We start from the raw sequence: 22,321 nt of genomic DNA, 5'->3' as shown, positions 1-22,321 counted from the left end.
AGTGAAATGAAAATATTTTGGATAGACTGGGTTAAAAAATGTATTAAAATTAAGTTTACCTGCTTCTTTTTACTTTTCGAAATGTGATTGTCAGAAAATTTAAAGTCACATATGTGGCTCACACTATTTCTGTGGGACAGCCCTGCCTCTAGCTAGGGGCTTTGGTGAGAACCAGATGAGCTGATGGGTCTTCTCTGGGCCCTGCTTCCCCGGCTGCTGAGGTGCAGGAACTGCAAGGGGAGGGCAGCCTGCCATGGTGCCCAGCACAGGGCAGGGCTGGACAGGTACAAGTGGAACAGGCAGATAAGCTGGGAAGGGCACAGAGAAAAAGAGCTCCTCGTGACAGCACTTTCCCACCTTTTATTATTCAACACATGGAAGGGGATGGAGACACAAGGATAGGGCAACGGCAAGTTTCAATAAATAAGAGAAACAAGACGGACAGGCAGCGGGGCCCATGCCTGCACGGCCCCACATAAATAACCAGGTTGCTGAGCCACAGTGGAGGTCAGGGCTGGGCCTGGCAGCTGCCTGCACTGCCCAGAAGCACTGGCACCACAGGGACGCAGAAACCACTGAGGCCCAAGGTGTGCTCCAGCCCCACCAACACTCTTCTCCCTAAAGCTCCTGAGATCTTGGGGCCGGCTGGGCAGGCTAGGGCTCTGTATCATAGTCCTGCCGGGATCAAGTCTGTTTTTTTCGGTTTCATTTAAAAAAGCTGGGGGAGGGGCAGGCACATGCATTAAGCCCCTTCTGTAGCAGAGCCATGGATGGACAGCCCCGTTGGGGTCTAGAAGGCAGAGGCCCTGGAAGCAGCAAAAACGGGGCTGGATAAAGCTACTAATAGGAGGGATGGTAGAGCCCAGCTCCCCAGCCCCCCACAACCCAGCCCAGAACCCGCAAAGAGCTGAAGAGGCCCTGGGTACTGAGAACGTCTTTCCCTACTTCACAGTCAGAAAAGTGGACCCAGCGATGGCCACAGACGTGCCCAAGATTAGAACCCAGGAATTCATTCTCCTAGCCCAGGACTTTCTGTTGCCCCTTCCCTTTATAGACCTGCTGGAAGAGGAGGGGGAGGCACATCTGCTCTAGGGCCCTGTACAGAGGCAAGGGTGTGGCTAATTACCAAGGAATGGGGCCAGGGGTGATGGGCACGGGCCCCTCCCCTCTGCCAAGCCCAGCCCTCTGATGATACAGAGAATCCCGTGGGCTCCTAGGATCCAGCCAGGGCAAGCACGGGGGTCGGGGCATCCTGCAGGGGAGCAACCTGGCAGCAGGGCCGGGGCGGGGCTCAGTGTGCTCCTGTACACAGTGCCCGCCGCCACCTGCCTCCTCACTGGGGCGGACACTCCCACCTCCAGGCCTTGGTCTTTGCTGTCTTGTCTGCTGGGCCATTGCTTCTCGGTCCTCACAGTCCCAGCTGCAGCTCCACCTCCTCCAGGAAGCCTTCGGAACCTCCCAGGGCAGGGCCGCAGTGTCCTCAGACTAGACCGCCCCTCAGATGACCAGGTTGCTCTCACTTAGGCGGACCACGTAGCGGTTCTCCTGGTGGACAGGGGTGAGGGGTCAGAGCTGAGTCAGGGGCTGGCTTCTGGCTCCAGGAAAGTGGCCCCTGCCTAGGGCCCACCGCACTTCCACCCCTACCCCGTCTTTGGTCAGGGTTGGCCCAGGTGCCGACAGATACCTTTCTCCTTGGCCCTCACCTCGGTCTTGTTCTCTGCTGGGGGCTTCAGCCACTTAGTATGGCTTCCACCACTTCCTAGCAGTGCCTGCTGCTCAGCGGGGAGGCCAGGTTGTGGGGAGTCAGGGAGATCACCTGCCGAGGGCCCAGCCTCCGTGATGGTCTTCACCTCAGACACCATTGAACTTGTCCGTTGCTCAGGAATTCGAGCCACGCGGAACCTGTGAGGAGAGTGGGGCAATCATCCCCGTTAGCGGGGATCCCCAGGCACAGAGAAGGCAGCACATGCCCGGGGTCACACAGCAAGTTCATGGTCCAAAGCCTGAGCCTGGAGGCCCGGGTGCCATGGGGGCCAAGATGCTGCCCTAGGGACACAAGGGTTCCATGTGAGACACAGCATAACTGGGAAGTCCTGATCTCTCTGGCCACCCCCACTGCCCAGAGAGGCCCAATAAGGGCAGGGCTCCCAATGAGCAGGGTGCTCAGGGCCCAAGCTGGGGCCCTGCCTCCCCCTCTAGGCCTCCAGGCTGTCACGTCTTTACCTGCCCCTGCTGTGTCTGTGCCCACCTCACCTGCCCACAGATAAGATGGTGATCTCGCCCTGGCGCCCTGCCTTGGCCCCGGCCTTGGGAACCCTGGTCGGGTTAGGCAGAAAGCTGGGAGCAGAAGTAGTGGCAGCTACAGCCTCAGGGGACAGCAGCACCTCAGGCCACTTCTTCTGGCTACAACGGGAGCAGCAGGGGCCAGAGAGCGAGGCCAGGCCCTGCACGGTGTGGAGGTGGTGGCGGTGCGGGCAGATGTGCGGCACGTTCGGGGGCGCTGGCGGCAGCCTGCAGGGGGCACAGGCAGAAGTGGCCGTAGGCCAGGCCAGGCCAGGCCAGGGGCAGGAGACCCCAGCAGGCAGTGGAGGGAACAGGGTGACTCGAGGAGGGAGACCCAAGTGGGAGATCCCCAGGAGGCAGGCTGGTTAATGGGGTTTTGGCCTCGTCATCTCCCACCAGCCCACTCACTTGGACACAGGCCTGTGGCTCGTCTGCACCAGCTGTTTGCTGTGGTACTCTTTCAGCAGCTCCTCCAGGGCCGCAGCATTCTCTGTGGGCAGCTGCAGTCAGACCCTCGCTCTGGCCAGATGGGACACGCCTCCCACCCCCTGCCTCAGCAGAGAACCCCCCACCTACCCTCCACACCACCGCACCCAGCCTGGGCTGTGCACCTTTTCTCCCACTTCATCAGGCAATTACAGGAGGCAGAGGTGTGCACTCCGGGGTCAGAGAGCACCAGGCGGCTCGAGGCACCCTGGCAGGGAAGGCAGAGCAGGGGGGTACTCTGCCCACCACGGCTGCCTCACAGGCTTCTGGAGGAAACCCTCTTCTCCTGGGCACTGGGATGGGGTCAGACCTTCTCCTCACCTTTCTTCTCTGTGATCAGGCGCACCAGGACCCCAATGGTGTCCTCATTGACATCCTCAGTCCGGTAGGCAGGGTTGATTCCTGGGGAAGACAAGGGCCCTGATCTTCAGGAAGAGGGGGAAGTCACGCTCCTGAGCTAAACCACGTCTGCCAGCAGAGGGCACCCCTGGCCTTCTTAAGGGCCATAAGCATGTGCGTTTAGGTGACAAGTCTCCCAGAGCCCTGCAAATGTGGGATCCAGGCTCAGAGAAGCCCATATCACGTTCACGACTCAACACCGCTGCTTCCTGCACTAAGAGCCCGGGTGCATACAGGCTTCAGGGCCACGAGAACTCCAGTCATTGACTTGGGCAGGGGAGGGGGCGGTGCATCAGCATCTACTGGGTCTGCACTGTCTCCTCAGCCTCAGGGAGCTGTGGGCTGCCACCCTACCCAGAACTCCCCAAATCTACAGCAAACTGCCATTCCATGGCCTCTCTACCGTGCCCTGTCTGTGTAACAATTTAAATGAGGGCCCCTAGTCAGCTTTGGGCCCAAATCTCAAGAGTGTGAGAATGGGCCACGGTGATCAACCCTGCGCCCAGCAGCAAACAGAGCTCCTGGGACTTGCACCGAGGCAGCATCCAGCAGTTAAAGGAAGTCTCTAGGAAAACAAGCGCAGTCCCAGGCAAAATGGCCCTGAGTCACCACGTTCCCTCCTGCCGGCCTAATGATCCTGTCCCCTTCCTGCCCCTGCCAGACTTCAGTGTCAGGACTTAGAAGGGGCTCTGGCTCCCATGCCAGCCCCAGACAGCCCAGCGTGCTAGCAAGGGAGATGCCATTTCACTCATGATGTGGCCACAGGATCCCATGGGCCCAGGGGAGGGTGTGTGCACGTGGGCCCCTGCCCTGCAGGGGAGTGGTGGTGTGGGGAAGAAGGAAAGGGGCCTGGGGCCCTGGGGGTGAAGGTGGTACCACATGCCTGTCCCTCTGGTTCCAGGCCTTGTAACTCAAACGACAGCCTGGAACTGAAACCCAAGCCCCTCGCGGTGCCTACCCAGAACAGAACAGCTGCCCTACCAGCCCTCCTGACACAGGGCACTCCCCCTACTGCAGGCCAGAGATCAGAGGTCACCTTGAGTAACTCCAAGGCCATCTGACCCTGGAACCATACACACAACTGTGGCCTCTAAAGAGTCCAGATCCCCACATCTGGGCAAGGCTTCACCCAGGGTGGGATCCCACTGAAGCCGCTTGACAGCTGTGCCGCCTCTGCTCTGCCCCCACGGCCACACCTCTGTCCCCTCACCTTTCCTCCCATGTTGTCAGTCTGCAGCTGTCACCTCCCAGGCCTCTCCCTCTCAGACCCCAGAGGCCAGGCAAGGTTCTGCTGGCAGCCCTCAAGTGGAGCTGGGGCTGGGCTCATGCCCCCATCCTCCCCACCTGGACCCCAGCTGGGCCTCACCACTGCCTCCACCTGCAGGGCCGGGCCCGACCTCCTTGTGCGCCGTGCAGTGGTAGCCCTTCCGCTTGAGGAGGTTGCACACCAGGATGCCCAACAGCCCCATGAGGCAGAAGACAGGCACGATGGCGATGACCGCGTACTGGGCGGCCGTCTCCTCTGGGCCACCTGCCCGGGTGCCATTCCCAGGCTGCCGTGTCTCACCACCGCTGCTGGCCCCTGCTGCCACCTCCACGCCACGTCGGGCCCGCCGACCCCACTCTGAGCATCACAGACGATGGAGGCAGGACAGAGGCAGTGACACAAACACAGAGAGACAGGGGCCCAGGGCCTGAGTCAGAGGGGGCTGCAGGAGAGCCAATGCACCCAGGGCAGCCCACTCCCCTCCATGCTGGGGATGCAAAGGTCAACCCGCTGCCCTCCTGCTTTCCTTTCTGGCCATCGAAGCATTGTCCTGAACAAGGCCTCCTCAAGACGCTCAGACACCCAGCCCCACCCTCCCCTCACGCTCGGGTCAGGGAGTGAAGAGACGGCACACAGGGCACGTGCCTCAGCACAGGGTGATGGGATCTGCCTCCCTGTGGCCTGGCCGTGAATCCAGTGCCTCAGGGGTGATGGACTCAGCAGCGGGAGGAGGTGCATGTGTGTACCTGAGTGTGTGTGTGAGCTCACTCATCTGCATGGGTTTTTTTAGGCAGGGTCTCGCTCTGTTGCCCACGCTGGAGTGCAGTGGTGTGATCACAGCTCACTGCAGCATGGAAATCATGGACTCAAGCAAACCTCCCACCTCAGGCTCCCAAGTAGCACCACCACGCCCGGCTAATTTTTTATTTTTATTTTTTGCAGACAGGGTCTCGCTGTGTTGCCCAAGCTGGTCTCAAAGTGATCCTCCTGCCTTGGCCTTCCAAAGTGCTGAGATTACAGGCATTAGCCACTGCACTTGGCTGGCATGAATCTCTGAGGAGATGGGGACAGGGTACAGGGGACAGGTCAGCATGTGAGTCCCCAGCCCCCAGCTGTGGCTGCCACCTGCAGGATGCTCTCTGCCACTTGGAAGCATGGTGGACAGAAACAGCCAGGGGAGCGGCTGACTGTGCCCTGCTGGAGACCCTTTGGCTACACGCCCTGCCCTGGGCTGGAAGAAGGACCCCACTGCCCCCACATGAACACTGCAGAGGCTGCTGGGCTCCAGCTCACTGGCCCCCTCCCGCACATACGCCTGCACCAGTCCTAGCACCAGTCTGCCACTCACCATCACAGCCGTGAATACCCAGAGGTGCCCAGGAACACGGTTGACATGGAACACGGGGAACCCCCCAAGGCCCAAACCACCTGCGAGGAAGGAAGATACCACTGAGGCCCAGAAGTTTCCCCAAACACTATCCTTAGGAGAGGCTGGATGCCTTCCTTCCAGGCACCCTCATTGGTCCTGCCCCATCCCATTTCACAGATGGGAAAACTGAGGCCTGCTCAGGATACAATAAGGCTGGGACCCCAGGATCCAGAGTCCTGGTCACCCAGCCAGGAGCCCTCCTCGCACTCCCTTTGGCTTACCCAGGCCAGCAGTCTCCACAGAGTGTATCTTGAGTTGCCGTGCCCACCTGGGCCTCCAGCCTCCTCTGAAGGCTGCAGCGGGCATGGGGCTGACATGGGCTGGAGCCCCATGCAGCTGAGAAGGTGCCTGGGGGGCAGGGCCTGCATAATGTGCCCTGACCTGGGTTCTGTGGGAGGTAAAGGGTGAGAGCACGACCAGGAGTCAAGTCTGAGGATCCCTGGGGGGCCAGGCACAGGACTCTGCCCCCGGCCCTCAGGGCCCTCCCAGGACAGGTAGGAGGGCAGGGCAATGCTCACCAGGTCAGGCTCCTCTCCAGGTGGGCACTGCCAAAGGGTTGTTGATGTCAGGGTGGCCAGAGGCCAGGGCAGCAGCTGGAAGAACAGTAGGCATTGAAAGAGGCAGAAAGTGCTGGGTGTGGGGTCTCTGGGGTCATCTATCCCCCACTTATTTCCTGAAAGCCCAGTGGTGAGGACCACTGACTACTCCACCCGGGCTTCAGGGACACACTCTTCTAACCTCAATCCCTCACACTGAGGAAAACCTGTCCTGTCCCAGACCTGCTGCATGGCCAGTACCTGGGGATGGAGAGAGCCACATCTGGCTCTGGAAAGTGCTGGAAACCCCAGATAAGGCCACATCAGGATCTCAAGCCCTTCCAGCTAACCAGAACAATGAGGAGGAAATGCTTCCGAATCCTCTCTCATATTCTGTCCTCCTTCCTCCCGCCTTGGGTCCATCTGTGCCCCCATCACAGCTGGGCATATCATTAACCAGCCTCATTTATCATCCCTGGAGCCAAGTCTGCAGGTGGCGCTTCCTATTCTGGGCCCTCCCTTCAGCGAAAGTCTCCAGGACCAAATCCTCCTCTGCCACCTCCCCTCGATGCGAGGCCACCCCATTCACATCCACACACCCAAACAGGGAGCCACATCCCAAAGGAAAGCTCCGTCTTCTCAGTGTGTGTCCCCAGCCCATTTCACTAGGAGTTCCCTCTGTTTCCCATTGTTAGGAATGAACTGTCTCTCCTGAATCCCTCCTGGAGGAGACCTCAGTCCCCCAATTTGGCCTAGGCTGGATGGGGCCACCATCAGCTGCCCTGGAGATGGAACAGGGATCTCCTCAGACCCCAGAGCGGCTCCTAGCACCTGCTAAGGCTGGAAGGCCTCCTGTTGTAAGGAGCAACCCTTAGCAAGGCCCAAGGCCAAGTCTCGCCCTCCCTGAGCTTCTAGCAGAAAGATGGGCCCCAGAGCAGACCCCAAGATGCTGTAAGTCTGTAATGCAGACTCGCCAGAAGCTCCAGGCAGCTGGCCTGATCCTATGATCCTGGGACCTGGAATCTGGGACCCCCCAGAACAATACAGATCTTGAACCCCAGCATCTGAGGTGCTATGGCTCTCAGGGTCCAAATCCCAGCCCTCTTTTGCCCAGTTTCCTCTTGGTGCCCAGCCTACCCTCCGGGCTGGGCTCTGTTCTCATGCCTGCGTGCCAACGGGCATCTTGCCCTCAGCCATGCCTGCCTTGCCCATAAATGCCAGCAGGCCCTTCCTTCTCCATCTCCCTGACAAGCCTGGGTGGGCCCAGAGGTGCTTCCTAGGGTCCGACTGCCTCAGAGTCTTCAAGAGCTGAGTCACTGAGCCCTGCCCGGCATGGGGTTCCCGGGGAGTGTCTGCACCCTCTTGCTGGAGGGCTGCAGGGCAGACGTGCGACTTTTCTCCTTCCCAGGGACCATCCCCAACTCACCATAAGGAAGCAGGACAGGGGCCGGCACAGCAGACTTGGCTTCATCCTGAGGCCCCTGGTGGTCGCTGGCCTAGGGCAGATGGAGAGGAGGCTCGGCCGAGCGGCAGGGACAGGCAGGCGGCTGCTGTCCCCTCAGCACCACTTCCAGGATAACAGGACTCATGGGGAGCGGGCAAGGTGCTGCTGGGCAGGCAGAGCCCAGGGCTGCCGGCTCCACACCCCCAAGCCCCCAAGAGGGGGCTGCCCTGCCTGGGAGCCGGCCTCACAGGGCAGCACAGGCGGGAAGGCAGGAAGAAGGCTCTGCAGGCTAGGAGACTTCCCAGAGGAGGAAGGGCTTCCTTCCCCTTCCTTAAACTGCCAGGTGCCCCGAGGCATCAGGAGGGGAAGGAAGTGCGTGTGGCGGCCTGTGTCCCTGATGACAGGGTTGCAACCAACACCCAACACCCCAGCCCGCCTCCACACTCCAGCCCAGTGCGCCAGGCTCAGGCTCCCGCCGCCTCCTCCTCACAGGTCTGTAAGCATGCCCGGCCTCTGCCTTCACTCCTGCAGCTTCTGGTCCAAGGAAGGCCTTTTCCTTTACCCTTCAAAGCCCAATGCAAAGGCCTCTCTTTCCAGAAGCTTCTCTAGAAGCTTTCCCCAAAGTGGGTCTGGCTCCCACAGCTCCCCACCCCATCTAGGTCCTGGTCCTTCTGCATGGCCACTGTCCATACCTCTTCCAGGGAGGCTGACTCCTCCCTTGAGGCTGGGACATGTCTGGCCACAGCTCTGCCTCAGGCAGACCTATGGGGCTGGGGTGGTCATGGCAGCCAGTGCTCTGTCTCTGTCATCTCTCCAGCACCTAATGCGTGCGGGCACTGGAGAAATCAGTATGAACAAGACAGACAAGGTCCCTGTCTGCAAGGAGCTCCAGTCCAGGGGAGACCTAACTGCAAACAGAGAGGTGTCCCCGCCAGTTGGTGGTAAGTGCCAAGAAACAAAATAGAGTGGGAGTGCAGTGTGTGATACTTCAGAGAAATATCCATGGTGGCGCCACAGCCCACCGGTCTGAGACTGAGGCCCCCAGGTGATGGTGGCCTGCTCTGGAGAAGCCTTCAGCCAGTGGAGGAGGTGGACACAGCAGGACAAAGGACTCACATCAGACAGCAGAAGGTATGGTGGCAGAGCAAGGAAGTCCGCTGTGTACTCCCTGGAGGCCTGGCTTCAGGGACACCAGGCTGAGAGAAGCTGTTCTCCTCAGGTCACACGCAGCCTCTTAAGCCCAGGGGCAGCCTGGGAACCCAGCCACTGGCTCAGGGCTGCCGCAGGCTGAGGCCCCCCGCTGTGACTCCAAGCCCAGTGAGGTGAGAAAAGCGCCTCCTGTGGTAGGTCCCAGGTCACTCAGAGCCCTCTCCCTGCAGGCAGCCCGGCCTTCCCGCCTAGAATAGCAGCCCAGGAAACCGATCTGTCCACCCACCCTCCCTCTTGGCAGACCTCAGAGGGGCCCAGGGTTTGAGTTACACTCAGGGGAGGGAGTGGGCAGCGGTCACATCATCTCGGGACTCTCCAGGTCACTGGCAACCACTCTGGGTCCCAGGCCAGCTCAGGGAAAAGCCAGGGACAGGAGAAGGTAAGGCTACAGTATAGGGTGGAGGCCACACTTCACAGTCAACACCCAACAAATGACACCCCCAGGCCATGTGGGGAGGGCCCCCTGTCCTTCCTCGAATTTGGTCACAAGTCTTCCTTCCAGTTTCTGCCCCAAAGTGTCCTGTCCCCTTGCCAGGGCCCAGCTTCCACCTCGAGCCTGTCTCCCCATGGCCCCTCCCCTGTCCTTTGAGGGATCTAACCCACAGACCTGACCATGAGCCCCGAGTCCTCAGGCTTCACTTCCCCACTAGGCCTGACTGTGTATGACAGAGCCCGATGGTAGGGGAGGAGGGGTGGCAGGCTGTGGTGGGCATGGTGGCTCACGCCTATAATCCTAGCACTTTGGGAGGCGGAGGCAGGTGGATCACGAGGTCAGGAGTTCAAGACCAGCCTGGCCAAGATGCTGAAAGCCCGTCTCTTGTAAAAATACAAAAATTAGCCGGGTGTGGTGGTGCATGCCTGTAATCCCAGCTAGTCAGGAGGCTGAGGCAGGGGAATCGCTTGAACCTGGGAAGCGGAGGTTGCAGTGAGCTGAGATCGCACCACTGCACTCCAGCCTGGGCGACAGAGCGAGACTCCGTCTCAAAAAAAAAAAAAAAAAAAAAAAGCCAGGGGCAACCCGATAGCCCAGCCCCCGGCTCTAGCAGCCCTCCATGTCCCCAAGGTAGGCCCAGAGGGCTGATGCGGGGGTGAAAAGAGGCCAAACAACCACAGCAGAGAGCCCTATAACCACCCCGACCCCGGGTGGCACCTGCTAGCCCACAGGGAGCAGATTTGCAGCTGCTTATCTGCAGACAGATGCAGAGCTGTGTGATCTAGAACCTTCCAAGAGGAAAGCAGGGTCCAAAGGCCCAGACTCAAAGCCAGCAAGGGCCCACTCCAGCACACGCACAGACACTGCCACCTAGGGCCTTGCGCCTTCTAATTATGCACCTTCTCATTACCCCAAATCAGCACTTACTCCAGTCTGGCTGCCCGGCCCCCACACTCAGCCCAGACTGAGCCCCTGCTGGACTTGCCCAGTCAGGTAGAAAGGCCTGGTGCACACACATGTCCACACCTGCTGCTCAGCACCCCTACCCCCTGCCCCATGAGGCCTCCACTATCTAAATCAGCCCTGGAACCGTGACCAAAAAAACAGTTCAGATGGAAGCCCCTTCGGCTGCGAGGGGATTTGTGAAGGCCCCATATCCACCTCTGCCTCACCCTGAAGGCTGGGCAGTCAGTGAGGCGCCAGAGCCTCTGATGCCTGACAGAGGAGAGCCACACCCAGCCACAGTGGATGGGGAAGAGGGGCCCCAGGGAGTAGCAGAGAAGGAACTTAGCTTAGAGGCCACTCCTCCCATGTCTCCTAGCCTAGGGCCCAGTCTCCACTGCCACCAACTCCCTGTGGGACCTTGACATCACTGGGTCTCAGTTTCCTCATCTACAAGATGGGGATGTTCATCTGGCTGGCAAGGCTGTCACGAAGTTTTTGGGGGATTTCTGTTTTGTTTTGTTTTTCTGAGACAGTGTCTAACTCTGCTGTCCAGGATGGACTGCAGTAGCACAATCACAGCCCACTGCAACTTTGAACTTTTAAGTGATCCTCCTGCTTCAGCCTCCTGAGTAACTGGGACTGCAGGCATGCCCCACCATGCCTGGTTGAATTTTTAAATTTATTTTTTGTAGAGACAGGGTCTCATTACGTTGCCCTGGCTAGTCTCCAACTCTTGGGCTCAAGCGATCCTCTGGCCTTGGCCTCCCAAAGTGCTGGGATTCCAGGTGCGAGCTGCTATGCCCAGCCAGTCATGGGGTTTAAAGGAGGTAATGAAGCTAAAGTAGGTCATGGGATTTCCTTCTCCACAGCCCTTCTCCTCTGCCCTGCTGGCAGAGGGCTGTGATTAAGTATTTGTTTGCTTACTTGTTTATTCCTTGCTCCCCCACCAGACAGCGGTGAGGCCAGGGACGTCTGTTTTATTTGCCACAAAACTCCACACCCAGCCCCATGTCTGAAGCAGGAGGCCTCCAAACAGGCTCACGAGGCGGGGAGGGTTTCCTCAGACTCAGCCCTCCAAAAAAATGCCCGAAAAATGAGAACCAGAAATTCCCTGGAGAAAAGCCAACTAGCAAAGGCCATGGCCAGGGCCCCAAGCTGAGGGCCCCAGACCGTGATTGAGGCCATAGGCGGTGGAGCCCCAGTGAGGTGCAGCCCCAGAGGCCTCAGAGAAAGAGGAAGCTGTGCCACCAGCCCAGGCCACAGGCAGCTTCCCCTTTCCCAGAACTGAAGCTCGCTGGGGTCACCTGGGCCCTGCCATGCCACTCCCCTTCCCCTAGGCGGGGCCCTCCCCTTCCCTACAGTCCCTAAGCTCTCCCAGGGCCTGCACCCATTGCTCCTGCCCCGTCACCCTGTCTCTGACCTCCAGGTCAGTCCCGCCCTGCAGCCTCGGTGCCCTGACACCTAGTTCTGGCCCTGGCCCTGGGCCAGCTCCCACCACCCTCAGGATGCTGTCCTGACGCACCGACACCAACCTCCCCCACCCACACACCTGCCATGCTGAGTGCTTTCCACCCTCACACACACTGCACCTGCTTTCTGCTCTCCCCTCATCGCTTGGCCAGCACCCACTCTTCCTTAGAGCTCAGCTCAAAGTCACCTCCTCCTGGGAGTACCCTCACCCCCACCTCCCCCTCAGCATTCATGGTGCCATGCAGATCCCATTACCCAGCCCCTTCCCCACCACGAGCTGCCTGCTCCATGCCCAGTGCTGACCCGGGCGGGTATGGGCTGATTTGGGGGAGAAGGCAGAAAAGGCGCTCTTGGTAGAGAGCCCAGCTATGCCGAGCTAGAAGGGCCAGTGAGCAGGCTGAGGGGGAAGGAGCCCAGAGGCTGGGGTGGGTCAGAACCCAGATCTGAACCCCTGGGTTAACTTGGGGATACAAAGTGTGGGGTGCAGTCCTGCTCTGCTCTGTCCTGCACTGGCTCTGTGGCCCGCCTGCAGAGGGCTGTGGTGAGGCTGAAAGGAGAGAATCACATTAAGTACTCAGCACAGGCCTGGCACAGAGTAAGCACTCCCCACACTTCACTGTGACTCAGTTTCCCTACGTGTGGAATGTGGAGAAGGGCACACAACTTTTTTTTACGTTCAGTGCCTGGCGCAGAGTCTGGTACACAGGTGGTGCTGGGTTCGCCCTGGTGGGAATCTGGAGGGCGGGAGGGTGGAGGAGACGGTAGGAGTCTGGAGGAGTCTGGGAAGGTTGGTGGGCAGTGCTCAGGTCACACCAAGGCTCAGCTGCCTGCCAAAAAGCCTGTACTTCCCCCTAGGGCCTATGGGAGCCTGGAAGGGTTAAGCAGGGGAGGGAGAAGAATGAACAGTTTGGTCTCAGCAGGCTCCCCGGGCTGCCTGCCAAGAGAGGCTACACTGGGGGAGATGGAGGTGGGGGCCAGCGCCCACCTGGAGCAGGGCAGGTGGGGAGGCAGCTACTCTGCTTCCCAGATAGTGGCTCCTGAGCCTGTGGACCTCCCTCTGGCCTTCAGAGGCTAGGGTTGCCTGGAAACAGAGCTGGACACAGGCCTCCCTTGGCGGTGGCCGCACCCAAGGCAGGAAGACAAAGGCCACCCATCAACAGAGAAATCCAGGTTAGCAAGGAGCCCAGCGGTTCCCTGGCAACTGGGGCTGAAGTAGGGCAGTGACCACACTGGGTGGCTTTCCCTCCTCCACACTCACGGGGAATGGAACAGACCCCAGCCCTGTGCAGGCCAGGCCCTCGTCCTGGGTTGCTGCCTTTACTTGCGGGAGAAGTGAGCATTCCTGTTTCATAGCTGGGCGAACTGAGGTCAGGGGATGTCACTGGCGGGGGTCACAGAGCCAGTAAGAGATGAAGCAGGAATGGAGCCCAGGACTGTCTCTTTTCTGCCTCCTTTCACCCTGCAACTTAGCCCAGGACCTGGCACATCCTTTCACCCTGCAACTTAGCCCAGGACCTAACACATAGTAAACGTCCTTGCAGTGTTTGCCAACCTGATGGTGGAGGCCAGCAAGCTAGTAGCACCCAGTAGGCGGCTCAACTGAGGGTCTGTTACTAAGGACCCAGGAGGGCCCCAGGAGAAGGTGCTGTCTGCACTGCCATCCCATGGGGCCTTTAGGAGTTGCCTGCATCTATACTCCTTTGCATATTGTTCTAGTCTGTGCCAGCTCTGGCAGGAAAGGGAGCTGGGAACTGAAAGAGACAGGAAGACCAGGGAAGTCTGGGAATTCCCAGAGCGGGGAAGAAGAGGTCCCAGGGTGGAGCCCCAGCTCACTAGGGCTGCTGCTGGGATCCCAGAGATGTGCGGAGGCTGGCTCAGGGCCACTCAGTGAGAAGGGCACTCCACTCCCGCCCCTTCCCACAGGTCTGGGCAGCCATGAGCTCCCAGGTCACCACACTGGGGTATGCACCCCTCAAATCCTAGACCCCCAATCCTGTACCACCTCGTGGCCAGGCAGCAGCTGCTCCCCAGCCCACCCTCAGCCACACCCCTAGAAGCTGGGCATGGTTCCGCACCTCAGACCTCCTGGCTGCCACCGGGCCTGGGCTTCAGTGGCTCAGGTGGATGGGGTGGGGCTGAGGCTAAGAGGGCTAAATTGGCCCCTTGAGGCCAAGAAAAGGGCTGAGGTGGCCACACCTGGCCCACCCAGCTCCTCCCAGACTGGGTATGGTACAGGTGCAGTCCTCGCCCCACTTCCTGGGTCGAGTCTGGGGCTGGAGGAGGGATGTCTGAGCCCAGACAGTTATCTCTGGCAGAGAGGGGGCTCCCTAACCCTCCTCACTGAGCACTACTGCCTGTCCCCTTCCCACTGTAGGCTGGGTCTCACCCCTTAAAGACAGTGTTCCATGCTTCACATGGAAGAAACTGAGGCTCAGAGAGGCCAGGTGGTAGCCTGTAACAACTTCATCTTGAAGGAGATGAGGTTTACCTACCCTGGAGTAGGGGCAACTGGCAGGCGGCCCTTGCCTGTGCCACCCAGGCGTGGCATCTCCACTGCTTCTGGTCCACCATCGACCTGTCAGCACCTCGGACAGCCGTGTTGCCCACCCTGGCCCAGAGACAGAACAGCAACGGGTCTGGGGGTGCTGAAGGACACCTCACTGCAATCCAGCTCATGCTCTGCTACATCCTCCAAGAAGCCACCTTTGCCACCTGTCCCGGCCATAAATCTGATCCCGAGTCCCTAATGTGCTCAGCATGGGCCCTGCCCCCAATCACCCTGACCTGGAAGACCTGGGCGGAGGCTTTGGGAGGGACTTGGGGGAGACCACAGCCCTGGTCTGCCCCATTCTCCAACTCTCCCCAGACTTGGGGTGCTGCGGAAAGAGGCCTCTCCCACCCCTCCAGGGCCATCCCAGGTCAGGTCCTACCCAGTGGAGCTATGCTGAGGACTGGGGTCAGTGCATGTGCAGTGATGGGGCAGGGAAGAGACAAGGTTGGGCCCTGGAGCAGCCCACCAAGGTTCAGACTCTGGCTCTGTCACTTCGTGGATCTGTAGCCTCGGGCAGGTTACTTACCCTCCCTGAGTTTCAGGGTCTTCCTCTGCAAACAGGGGTGCTAGTCCCTGCCTTATGGGACACTGAGGGCTCTCAACACAGCCCCACTAGGACCAGAGGAACCCAAGCTCAGGACCAAGCAACAGCCAGCCGAGGTCACCCAGAGGCTTGGGTATGGCAAGAGTGCTTTGGGGAACTCCATGTAAATCCTGGCAGCATGAGTAGAGGGGCCTTGGCCTCTCTGGGAGGGCCCTGGGTGCCCATGTCCCAGCCTCTGTGCAGGCCTGCATCCATCTGCTCCCACACCAGCCAGGGCCACGGTCAGGAAGGTAAGGGGTAGTTCAGCAGTCAGGAACCCAGCCCCAACTTCTCAAGCCTGTTTCCCAGTTGCGCCAGTGCAGCTGACCTCATGGTGTGGTGGAGGACTCAGTGTTCACAGGCAACAGGGGCTCTTCTTACAATCAGGCCTTGGGCCAGGCATCCCCTCCTACAGGAAGCCTCCCCAGCCTCCCTGTCAAGGGGGCCCCCTCCCCTCTCCAGACTCCCCCACCCCCCACCCCCGCCATCAGTTTTCAGTCTCCCTTGACTCCTCTAGAAGGGTTGAGGCTCCTTGAGGGAGGGAGGGATTGGGTGCGTGCAGGAGGCCAGACACACAGCGCGCCGGTGGTGCGGGTGGCCAACGTCCTCCCCTCTCACTGTTCCTCCTCACAGGGCATGCACTGGGCTAAGCACAGGTCCCTCCTCTGGAAGCCCCCACTCCCCTCTACCTGCACACTCAGACCCTGCTTCTAACTGGCTGTAGAGGTCCCCGCTGTCCCCCTCTGTCTGTGACAACTAGCCAGGGCACTTGCTCACAGCCACATGGGCAGTTGATTTATAGAGCTCTCATCTTTCCCAGGATGGCCTAGGAAAGAACTCTGGTCTTCAAGGCCAGCAGACCTGGGTTTGGATCCCAGTGACACTGGGGCCTAGCAAGTGCCTCCCCTCTCTGGGCCTTGGTTTCCCTGCCTGTGCTTGGAGGGAATGATGACCCCCAGGAGTATAAGGCTGAGGGTGTGACAGCCTCCTGGGCCGTAATCCCAGGGATGGGCAGAGTAGGGATGCAGCATTGGCTTCTGTCCTCTCTGCCACCCCAGCCCCACTCAGCAGCACCAAGCCTAGGCCCAGACAGACACAGGTTCAGCACACAGTGGGTGTTCTCTCTGTCCAGAGACCACATCCCTGCTCCCCCATCGATCCTGAGTGGGGAATGGCGCCAAACATGCCCTGCTGGGTGATCTCAGGCAAAACCCCTTCCTCTCTGGTCCTCGCTCCTGCTGACCTGGTAGAAGGGCCGGCCCCATAACAGAGGTAGTCAGGTGCCACCCAGCCAGACTAGGTACTGACCAGCCTGGCCCTTCTCAAGAAACTAATGTTAGAATTGTCAGACAAACCCTTTGACCCTCACCTCCTGCCTGGAGACCAGGCTGGGGGCTGGGCGGGATCTGGAGGGCCTGACTCCAACACGAGTGGCCGAGTGACTCAGCCTAGGGTTGCTCTCTGAGTCCAGGTTCCCCCATACCAACTTGGAAAGGAGAGGGCCCGGGTGAGTGCTGTTGTGAGGAAATGCTGGGCCCAGGGCCTGGCGCACAGCAGGACCTGAGCAGGGACAGTTTCCTCTACTGACACAAGATGTCGAGGACCACGGCAAGCACTACACTTGCCCCCTACCCACAGGAGTGGCCGTGAGTCTCTGCCCCCAACCCCAGCACACATTCTGCCTCAGGTCATGGTGAGCACCAGAGACCTGGGTGCAAATCTCCCGGTGCCTCCCAGCACACAGGTGCCGGGATCCTAGGGCAGTTGCCCGTCCTCAGGAAGAGGCCTCGCCAGCACAGAGATGGCAGTGGGAGGGGGTGGGCTGCTGGCCACACTGGCCCCACCAAGCTGAGCACACAGTGCCCACAGGTGCCCCAAACCTGTGCTCATTCCCCAGCAGTGAGGGAGGACACCTGGCCGGTGGCCCGCAACAATGAAGAGAGACTAATTTCGGGCCGGGAGGGCTTCCTGGGCGAGGCAGAGCTGGGGCTATACTCTGAATGGCCAAGAGGGTTCTAGAAAGAGGGAAGCTTTAAAAGCAAAGTCAAGGCAGACGAGGCATCTGGCAAGGAGAGGCAAGGGTGAAGATGTAAATTCTGAAAGACCTTGGAAGGAAAGGCCTCAATGCCAGATGAGGAGTTTGAACTATACTTTGTAGGCAAAAAGCAAGAGTTACTTTATGGAGGTCACTCTGGCAGTGTGTGGGAGAACCGATGTGGAAGCAGAGAAGCTGGAACCAGAGCCCGGGCAGGGATGGTAAGGCCGGAGCTGGAATATGAGGCAGGCGGACGTCGGAAGGTGTGTCTTGGGCCTACTTCCAGTGCTGGCCAACCTCCAGCCGCCAGGGAGAATGTAGACACAGAATGGCGAACTCAGGACAGAAGGCAGGTACCGTGTCTGGAGGGTGAAGGTTCTGGGAGACCTTGGGTAAGTCCCTGAATTCTCAGAACCTCAGTCTCTCCTTCTGTGAAATGAGATTGCACCTGACCCTATGAGTAGCGGCAGGTGCTGACTGGCCCTCAATGTCTCCCCTTCTTGGCTAGACACAGGCCCCTCCCTCTAGCAGCTATCACACCAGTCCCAACTGTGGCCACAAGTGGAAACCCAGCCTGGCCCCACTGTCATCCCCAGAGGCCCAAGTTCCCAGAAAGGTTTGGCTTGGCTAGGGCACAGGCTGAGGCTGGGGGCCTCCTTCAAGGCTGGGATAAGGAGAAGTTAACCCTTCCCCTCTTGCTCCCCCTCCCAGGCCCTAAGCTATTTCCACCTCATTGCTGAGGATGGAAATAACTTGGGCTCAGCCCCTAGAGACCATGACAGCTATTTTCATCAGCCCCAAGCAGCACAGCTTCAGTCATTGCAGAGAGGACCGAGGGACAGACACCATGATCCCCAGTTCCAGTTCTTGGCCAAGTGGCAACAGTGGTCAGAGCCAAAAGGGGTCTCTGGGAAGAAGAGGGAGACCGAGGCCCAGAAACAGTAGAGATCAGCTCAAGGTCACTCCCTGTCTGCTCCCCACCACAACATGCAGATGGATTTGGGGAAATGCCTCTAGAGCAACTGCAAAGAAGGGGAGGGGGCCTCTCAAGTATGATGAAGGTCACCTGGGACTCTCAATTTTCCCTGCTACCCCTAGGCTGTGCTGCTAACTCCATACACTCTTCAAAGCCATGGGGACACTCCCAAAGCCAGGTCCAGGCTCTAGAAGGCAGGGGACAGGTCTTTCTGATGATGTCCGGTTGGGAGTGAGGTCTGGGGAGGAACAGGAATACCATGTAACCCACCCATCCCCAGTGTTCCAGACATGTGTGTACACACACACATCATACTTAGAACTCACAATGGGACACCGTGGCAAGGCCATGCCTATTAGCCCAAGTTTGAGAGACAGAAGCCCAGGAAAGCCAGGAGCAGTTACTAGGAAGGTGGGTGATCCTCTCTCTCAGGTCTCTGGGTTCAGAAGACCTGAATTCCAGTCCTGGCACTGTCCTGACTCTGTACGACCTTGGCCAAGTCACTTTGCTTCTCTGATCCTCAGTTCCTTTCTCTGAAACATAGTCACTACATCTCAGAATCACTGAGAAGATTCAACAAGACAGAACATGAAGTGTTCAGAACAGTGCCTGACACTGTCCCCGACCCTGTCCCCCATCCCTAGAATGCAATCAGCATTTTCCGAGGACAACAGCAGAAGACAGAACTTCCAGATCCTACAGCAAGTGCCACCCACTCCCAGACTAGGGAGCCCAGCTTTCACCCCACCCTGCATGAACCCCACAGGCCCCATATGGGAGAAGGGGCCTCAGAAGGGTCTTGCCCAGATGGCGAAAGGGTTCATGCTCTCCAGCAAGAACTCAGCCTCCCAGACCAGAGACCACTCCTGGGGAACAAGTCTCCCCACTCTCCCCAACCCAAGGAACTGAAGAAAGGACACATAGACAGAGAAGTGAATGTCTATGGATTTGGGATCCATATTGTCTATCAATCCATTTCATGACAGAGGACCAAGAAGCCTTTGGGTGGGAGGCTAATGTTTTCTTGACCAGTTTTGGAGAAGGCTGAGCTTCCAACCCTATCAGTAGCCCCTGAGTGCAGACCCTGGGCCACTGTGTCCCCAAGAGAAGCCTGGCCCAACCCCCCCACTGCAGTTTTTCTGCCTGAAGGGAGAACACAGGCGGTTGACCCAAAAACAATAGAGGATCCCAAAGTGATGATTCACAGTCCATTCAAAGCCCAGCACCTCAGTGTGCAGATGGGGAGACTGAGGCCTGCGCGGGGATGCGGGGGGAGTCTGAGAGCAAGATTGTGCCTGGGTCCACTGAGAATACAGATTACACAGGGGCAGAACTTTGCCAGGTGTAGGGACTTCGATGCATGGGTGTGTGGGTGCAGGTAGGCGGGGACACGCTGAGACTACCACAGGGCCCCTTCCCTGCTGCCAGCTGGGCCACCCCACCAGATGTCGCCCATCGTCGGCTCTCTCCTTCAGCCAGGGCACGTCCCTCAGGGTCCATCTCCTCACTAAGCTGAACTCCTAAGGGGTGCCCTCGTGGGGACAGCCCTGGAGACCCTTGTCTCCTGGTTCCCCAACTTCCTCATCACCCCCCATCTGCTGGAAGGTGTCCTAGGTCCGGTCTCTCCTCCTCCTGCCTCTTACTCATCATCGCCCTAGGTGCAGACAGACAGACACACACACACACACACACACACACACACACACGCTCTGACACCACTTGACCCCACACGCACACCATGGCGCCAGCTAGCTTGGCTCATTCTCAGTCACTTGGTCTCCTCTCCCTCTATTTCACACTCACAGTAACGGGTGGCCCTGGCCCTGCGTCGGTCACGCCCCAGGCCACGCACTTCGTGACCCCAGTGACCCCGGGTCTCTCCCTCACAACACACGCACACACGCTGCCTGTCTCCCACACACAGAGCCCCTCTGTGTCGCCTGCTCGGCCCGGCGTCACCGCCCAGTGTTCCAGCCACACGTTCGCCCGGCCAGGCCGCCTCACGCGCCGTGTCACCCACAGTCACGGGCTGACACCGTCCAGACCCCCCCTCGGCCGCCCCGCGCCGCAGCCGCGCCGAGGCGCCGCCGTCCAGTCCGCACCCCAACCTGGTCTCCGTCCAAGTTTCCCGGGCCAGGGATCTCTCCGGGCCCCACCGGCCCCTCACACCGCAAGTTCCGCTGCTTCCCCGCGCGCCCCCCGACAGCCACGGCGCAGGGCCGGCCCAGAATCGCGGCCGGAGGACCTGCAGGTCCCGGGGCTCGGAGACTGGGGGGGGCCGGTGCGCAGAAGGCGCCGGGACAGGACGCGAGACTGGGGGAGTGGGGGGGCGGCGCGCGGCAAGGCTGCAGCATCCGCCGCGCCCGCGAACTTCCTCAGAGACGCGGGGAGGCAGGGGGCGCCTCTAGGGTCAGTATCCCGCTGGCCCGGCCGCGGCGAGCGGACTCTGGATGGGGGCTCCGCGCGCCCTCCTTACCTGGCCGCGCCGCGGCAGCTCCAGCTCGGCTCCCCGTTCGACTCGGCGCCCCGGCCCGGCTCGGCTAGCGCCAGTGAAGCAGCGCAGCCTGCGCGCCTTTTGAATGAATTGCCTGCCGGGCCGGGAAGGTGCGCAGCCCCGCCCCCTCACGTCACGGCCGCCGGCCCCGCCCCCGACGTCAGAGCCCTGGCTGCGCCCCCGGCCCCACTCACCCCGAGCCGCGGAGGGTCTGGCCGCTCTGCCGCCGGGCGGCGCTGCTCTACGTCGCCCTCTCTCGCGCCCCTGGGAACTGCAGGGGGCTGCGCGGGACTGGGAGACTAGGCCCAGAGGGCCTCTTGAATCCGCCTCTTCAGGGCTCCGAACCAAGAAAGAAGGGGTTGTGCGAAGCAAGATAAGGAGACTGGAGACTGAGATACTCCTCTGGGTCCTCTTACCATTGCCAGTGTAACTAGAGCCACCTCTGCCCCTTTCTGGGCCTCATCTTCCTCTTGCCAGTTGGTGGCCAGGAAGAATAACCTCACTTTGCCTTGTTGAGGAGGCCCAGGCCCAACCCTGGAAACGCTCACCTAGTTGGTGAAAAGGCCTGGTGAAGGTGAGTCTATAAAGGAAACCCACACAGTGGGCTTCGGCACATCCTTCCGGGCCTAGTGAAATCCTCTAGGAGGCGTCTCCTACCTTCACTCCCCCACTCCCCGCACTTCTCTCTGCCAGGGTGTTAGTTTCCCTCCAGCAGGACAGGTGACTCAGTGCCCCCTCCCTAGTACAGCCATCCCATCCTGCCAGTTTCCAACGCCAGTCATCACAAACTCCAGCCACTATTCACACTGTATTCCGACTCTGAATCGTGTCCCCTGGAGTTGTGCTACAGGGTGTGCCAGGACTGGAGGGAGCAGCTCAGTGGCCTGTTCCCCCTCTCAGTACTATTCAGGGGATCTCAAGCGGCCCTCCTGGGACAGTAGGGCTGATGGGAGACTGAGACACCAGGGAGGGCCTAGTGCTGGGCCAGAGGCCTGGCTAGGGTCAGGATAATCACAGCCCATGACAGAGATGGAGAAAGGAAGGTAAATAAGTCTGCTGGGGATAGATAGCTTGGGGTGGGGTTCTAAACAATCATAGAATCTGAACCCAGGGGCTAGGGGACAGGAAAGGTCAGGTCCCCAGGGTCCAGGAGATTCCAGGAAGAGAACTGGACACCGCACGAGGAGGGGAGCCCGGGATGAGTTTCCATTCCCCTGGGTCATGCCCAGGTTGTGGGGGAAGGGCATAAGGAGCTGCAGGTTATTGATGTCAGGATCATGACATCAGCACCCTCATATGTCAGTGGAGACCTCCAGGGCTAGGGCAGGGATTCTTCCAGGGTCCCACATCCCAGCCTATGGAGAGCCAGAGCAGCCAGAATGCCCTCCACTCCTGGAAATGTTTTCTTTGTGAGGTGACCATCTACACCCCAGCTCTAAATTCGAGAGTTCAAATGGTGGCAATTTCAGGTGTCACTCAATAAACCAAATGGGGAAGGCCAGGTGTAGTGGTCACATCTGTAATCCCAGCACTTTGGGAGGCTGAGGTGGGAGGATCACTTAGCCCAGGAGTTCAAGACCAGCCTGGGCAACATGATGAAGCCCAGTCTCTACAAAAATATGTGGGAGAATCACCTGAGCCCAGGAAGTTGAAGCTGCAGTAAGCTGCGATTGTGCCACTGCACTCCAGCCTGGGTGACAGAATGAGACCTTGTCTCAATCAATAAACTAAATGGGGAAATGCTTTTTGGTTAAGGAGCACTGGCTATTAATCAGACATCC

At 59.5% G+C, this 22,321-nt stretch overlaps 1 protein-coding gene across 11 annotated transcripts; it reads right to left on the bottom strand.

The window, feature by feature from the left end:
* Positions 1-340: 340 nt before the first annotated feature.
* On the bottom strand, positions 341-20,674 carry LOC105468718 (RELT TNF receptor). 11 transcript variants are annotated; one of them, XM_071075249.1, is made up of 12 exons: positions 20,523-20,671; positions 14,394-14,509; positions 7,827-7,896; positions 6,383-6,457; positions 6,086-6,252; positions 5,784-5,863; positions 4,535-4,792; positions 3,091-3,171; positions 2,692-2,773; positions 2,254-2,511; positions 1,704-1,902; positions 341-1,545 (listed from the first exon to the last, which is right to left on the bottom strand). In XM_071075249.1, the coding sequence occupies exons 2-12, from the start codon at positions 14,447-14,449 to the stop codon at positions 1,498-1,500; spliced, it is 1,374 nt and encodes a 457-aa protein (XP_070931350.1). In that variant the 5' UTR covers positions 14,450-14,509; positions 20,523-20,671; the 3' UTR covers positions 341-1,497. The 11 variants fall into 11 exon arrangements, with proteins under 11 accessions (XP_070931350.1, XP_070931352.1, XP_011717323.1 ...); XM_071075251.1 differs by lacking the exon at positions 14,394-14,509 and adding an exon at positions 8,537-8,664; XM_011719021.2 differs by lacking the exon at positions 14,394-14,509 and having other exon boundaries at positions 20,523-20,674.
* Positions 20,675-22,321: the final 1,647 nt, after the last annotated feature.

This window comes from Macaca nemestrina, chromosome 12 (assembly GCF_043159975.1).
Source record: "Macaca nemestrina isolate mMacNem1 chromosome 12, mMacNem.hap1, whole genome shotgun sequence".
Lineage (NCBI taxonomy): Eukaryota > Metazoa > Chordata > Mammalia > Primates > Cercopithecidae > Macaca > Macaca nemestrina.
Note: the sequence above shows the minus strand (reverse complement) of the source record. Positions and strands in the feature narration are given on the sequence as shown.

Excerpts from the sequence above, each read along its gene's own strand:
- LOC105468718 (XM_071075249.1), bottom strand. The coding sequence starts at position 14,449 with ATGCCACGCCTGGGTGGCACAGGCAAGGGCCGCCTGCCAGTTGCCCCT. Across the intron at positions 6,253-6,382 it reads CTGGAGAGGAGCCTGACCTG|AACCCAGGTCAGGGCACATT; the intron begins GTGAGCATTGCC and ends TACCTCCCACAG. Across the intron at positions 1,903-2,253 it reads ACCATCTTATCTGTGGGCAG|GTTCCGCGTGGCTCGAATTC; the intron begins GTGAGGTGGGCA and ends CTCTCCTCACAG.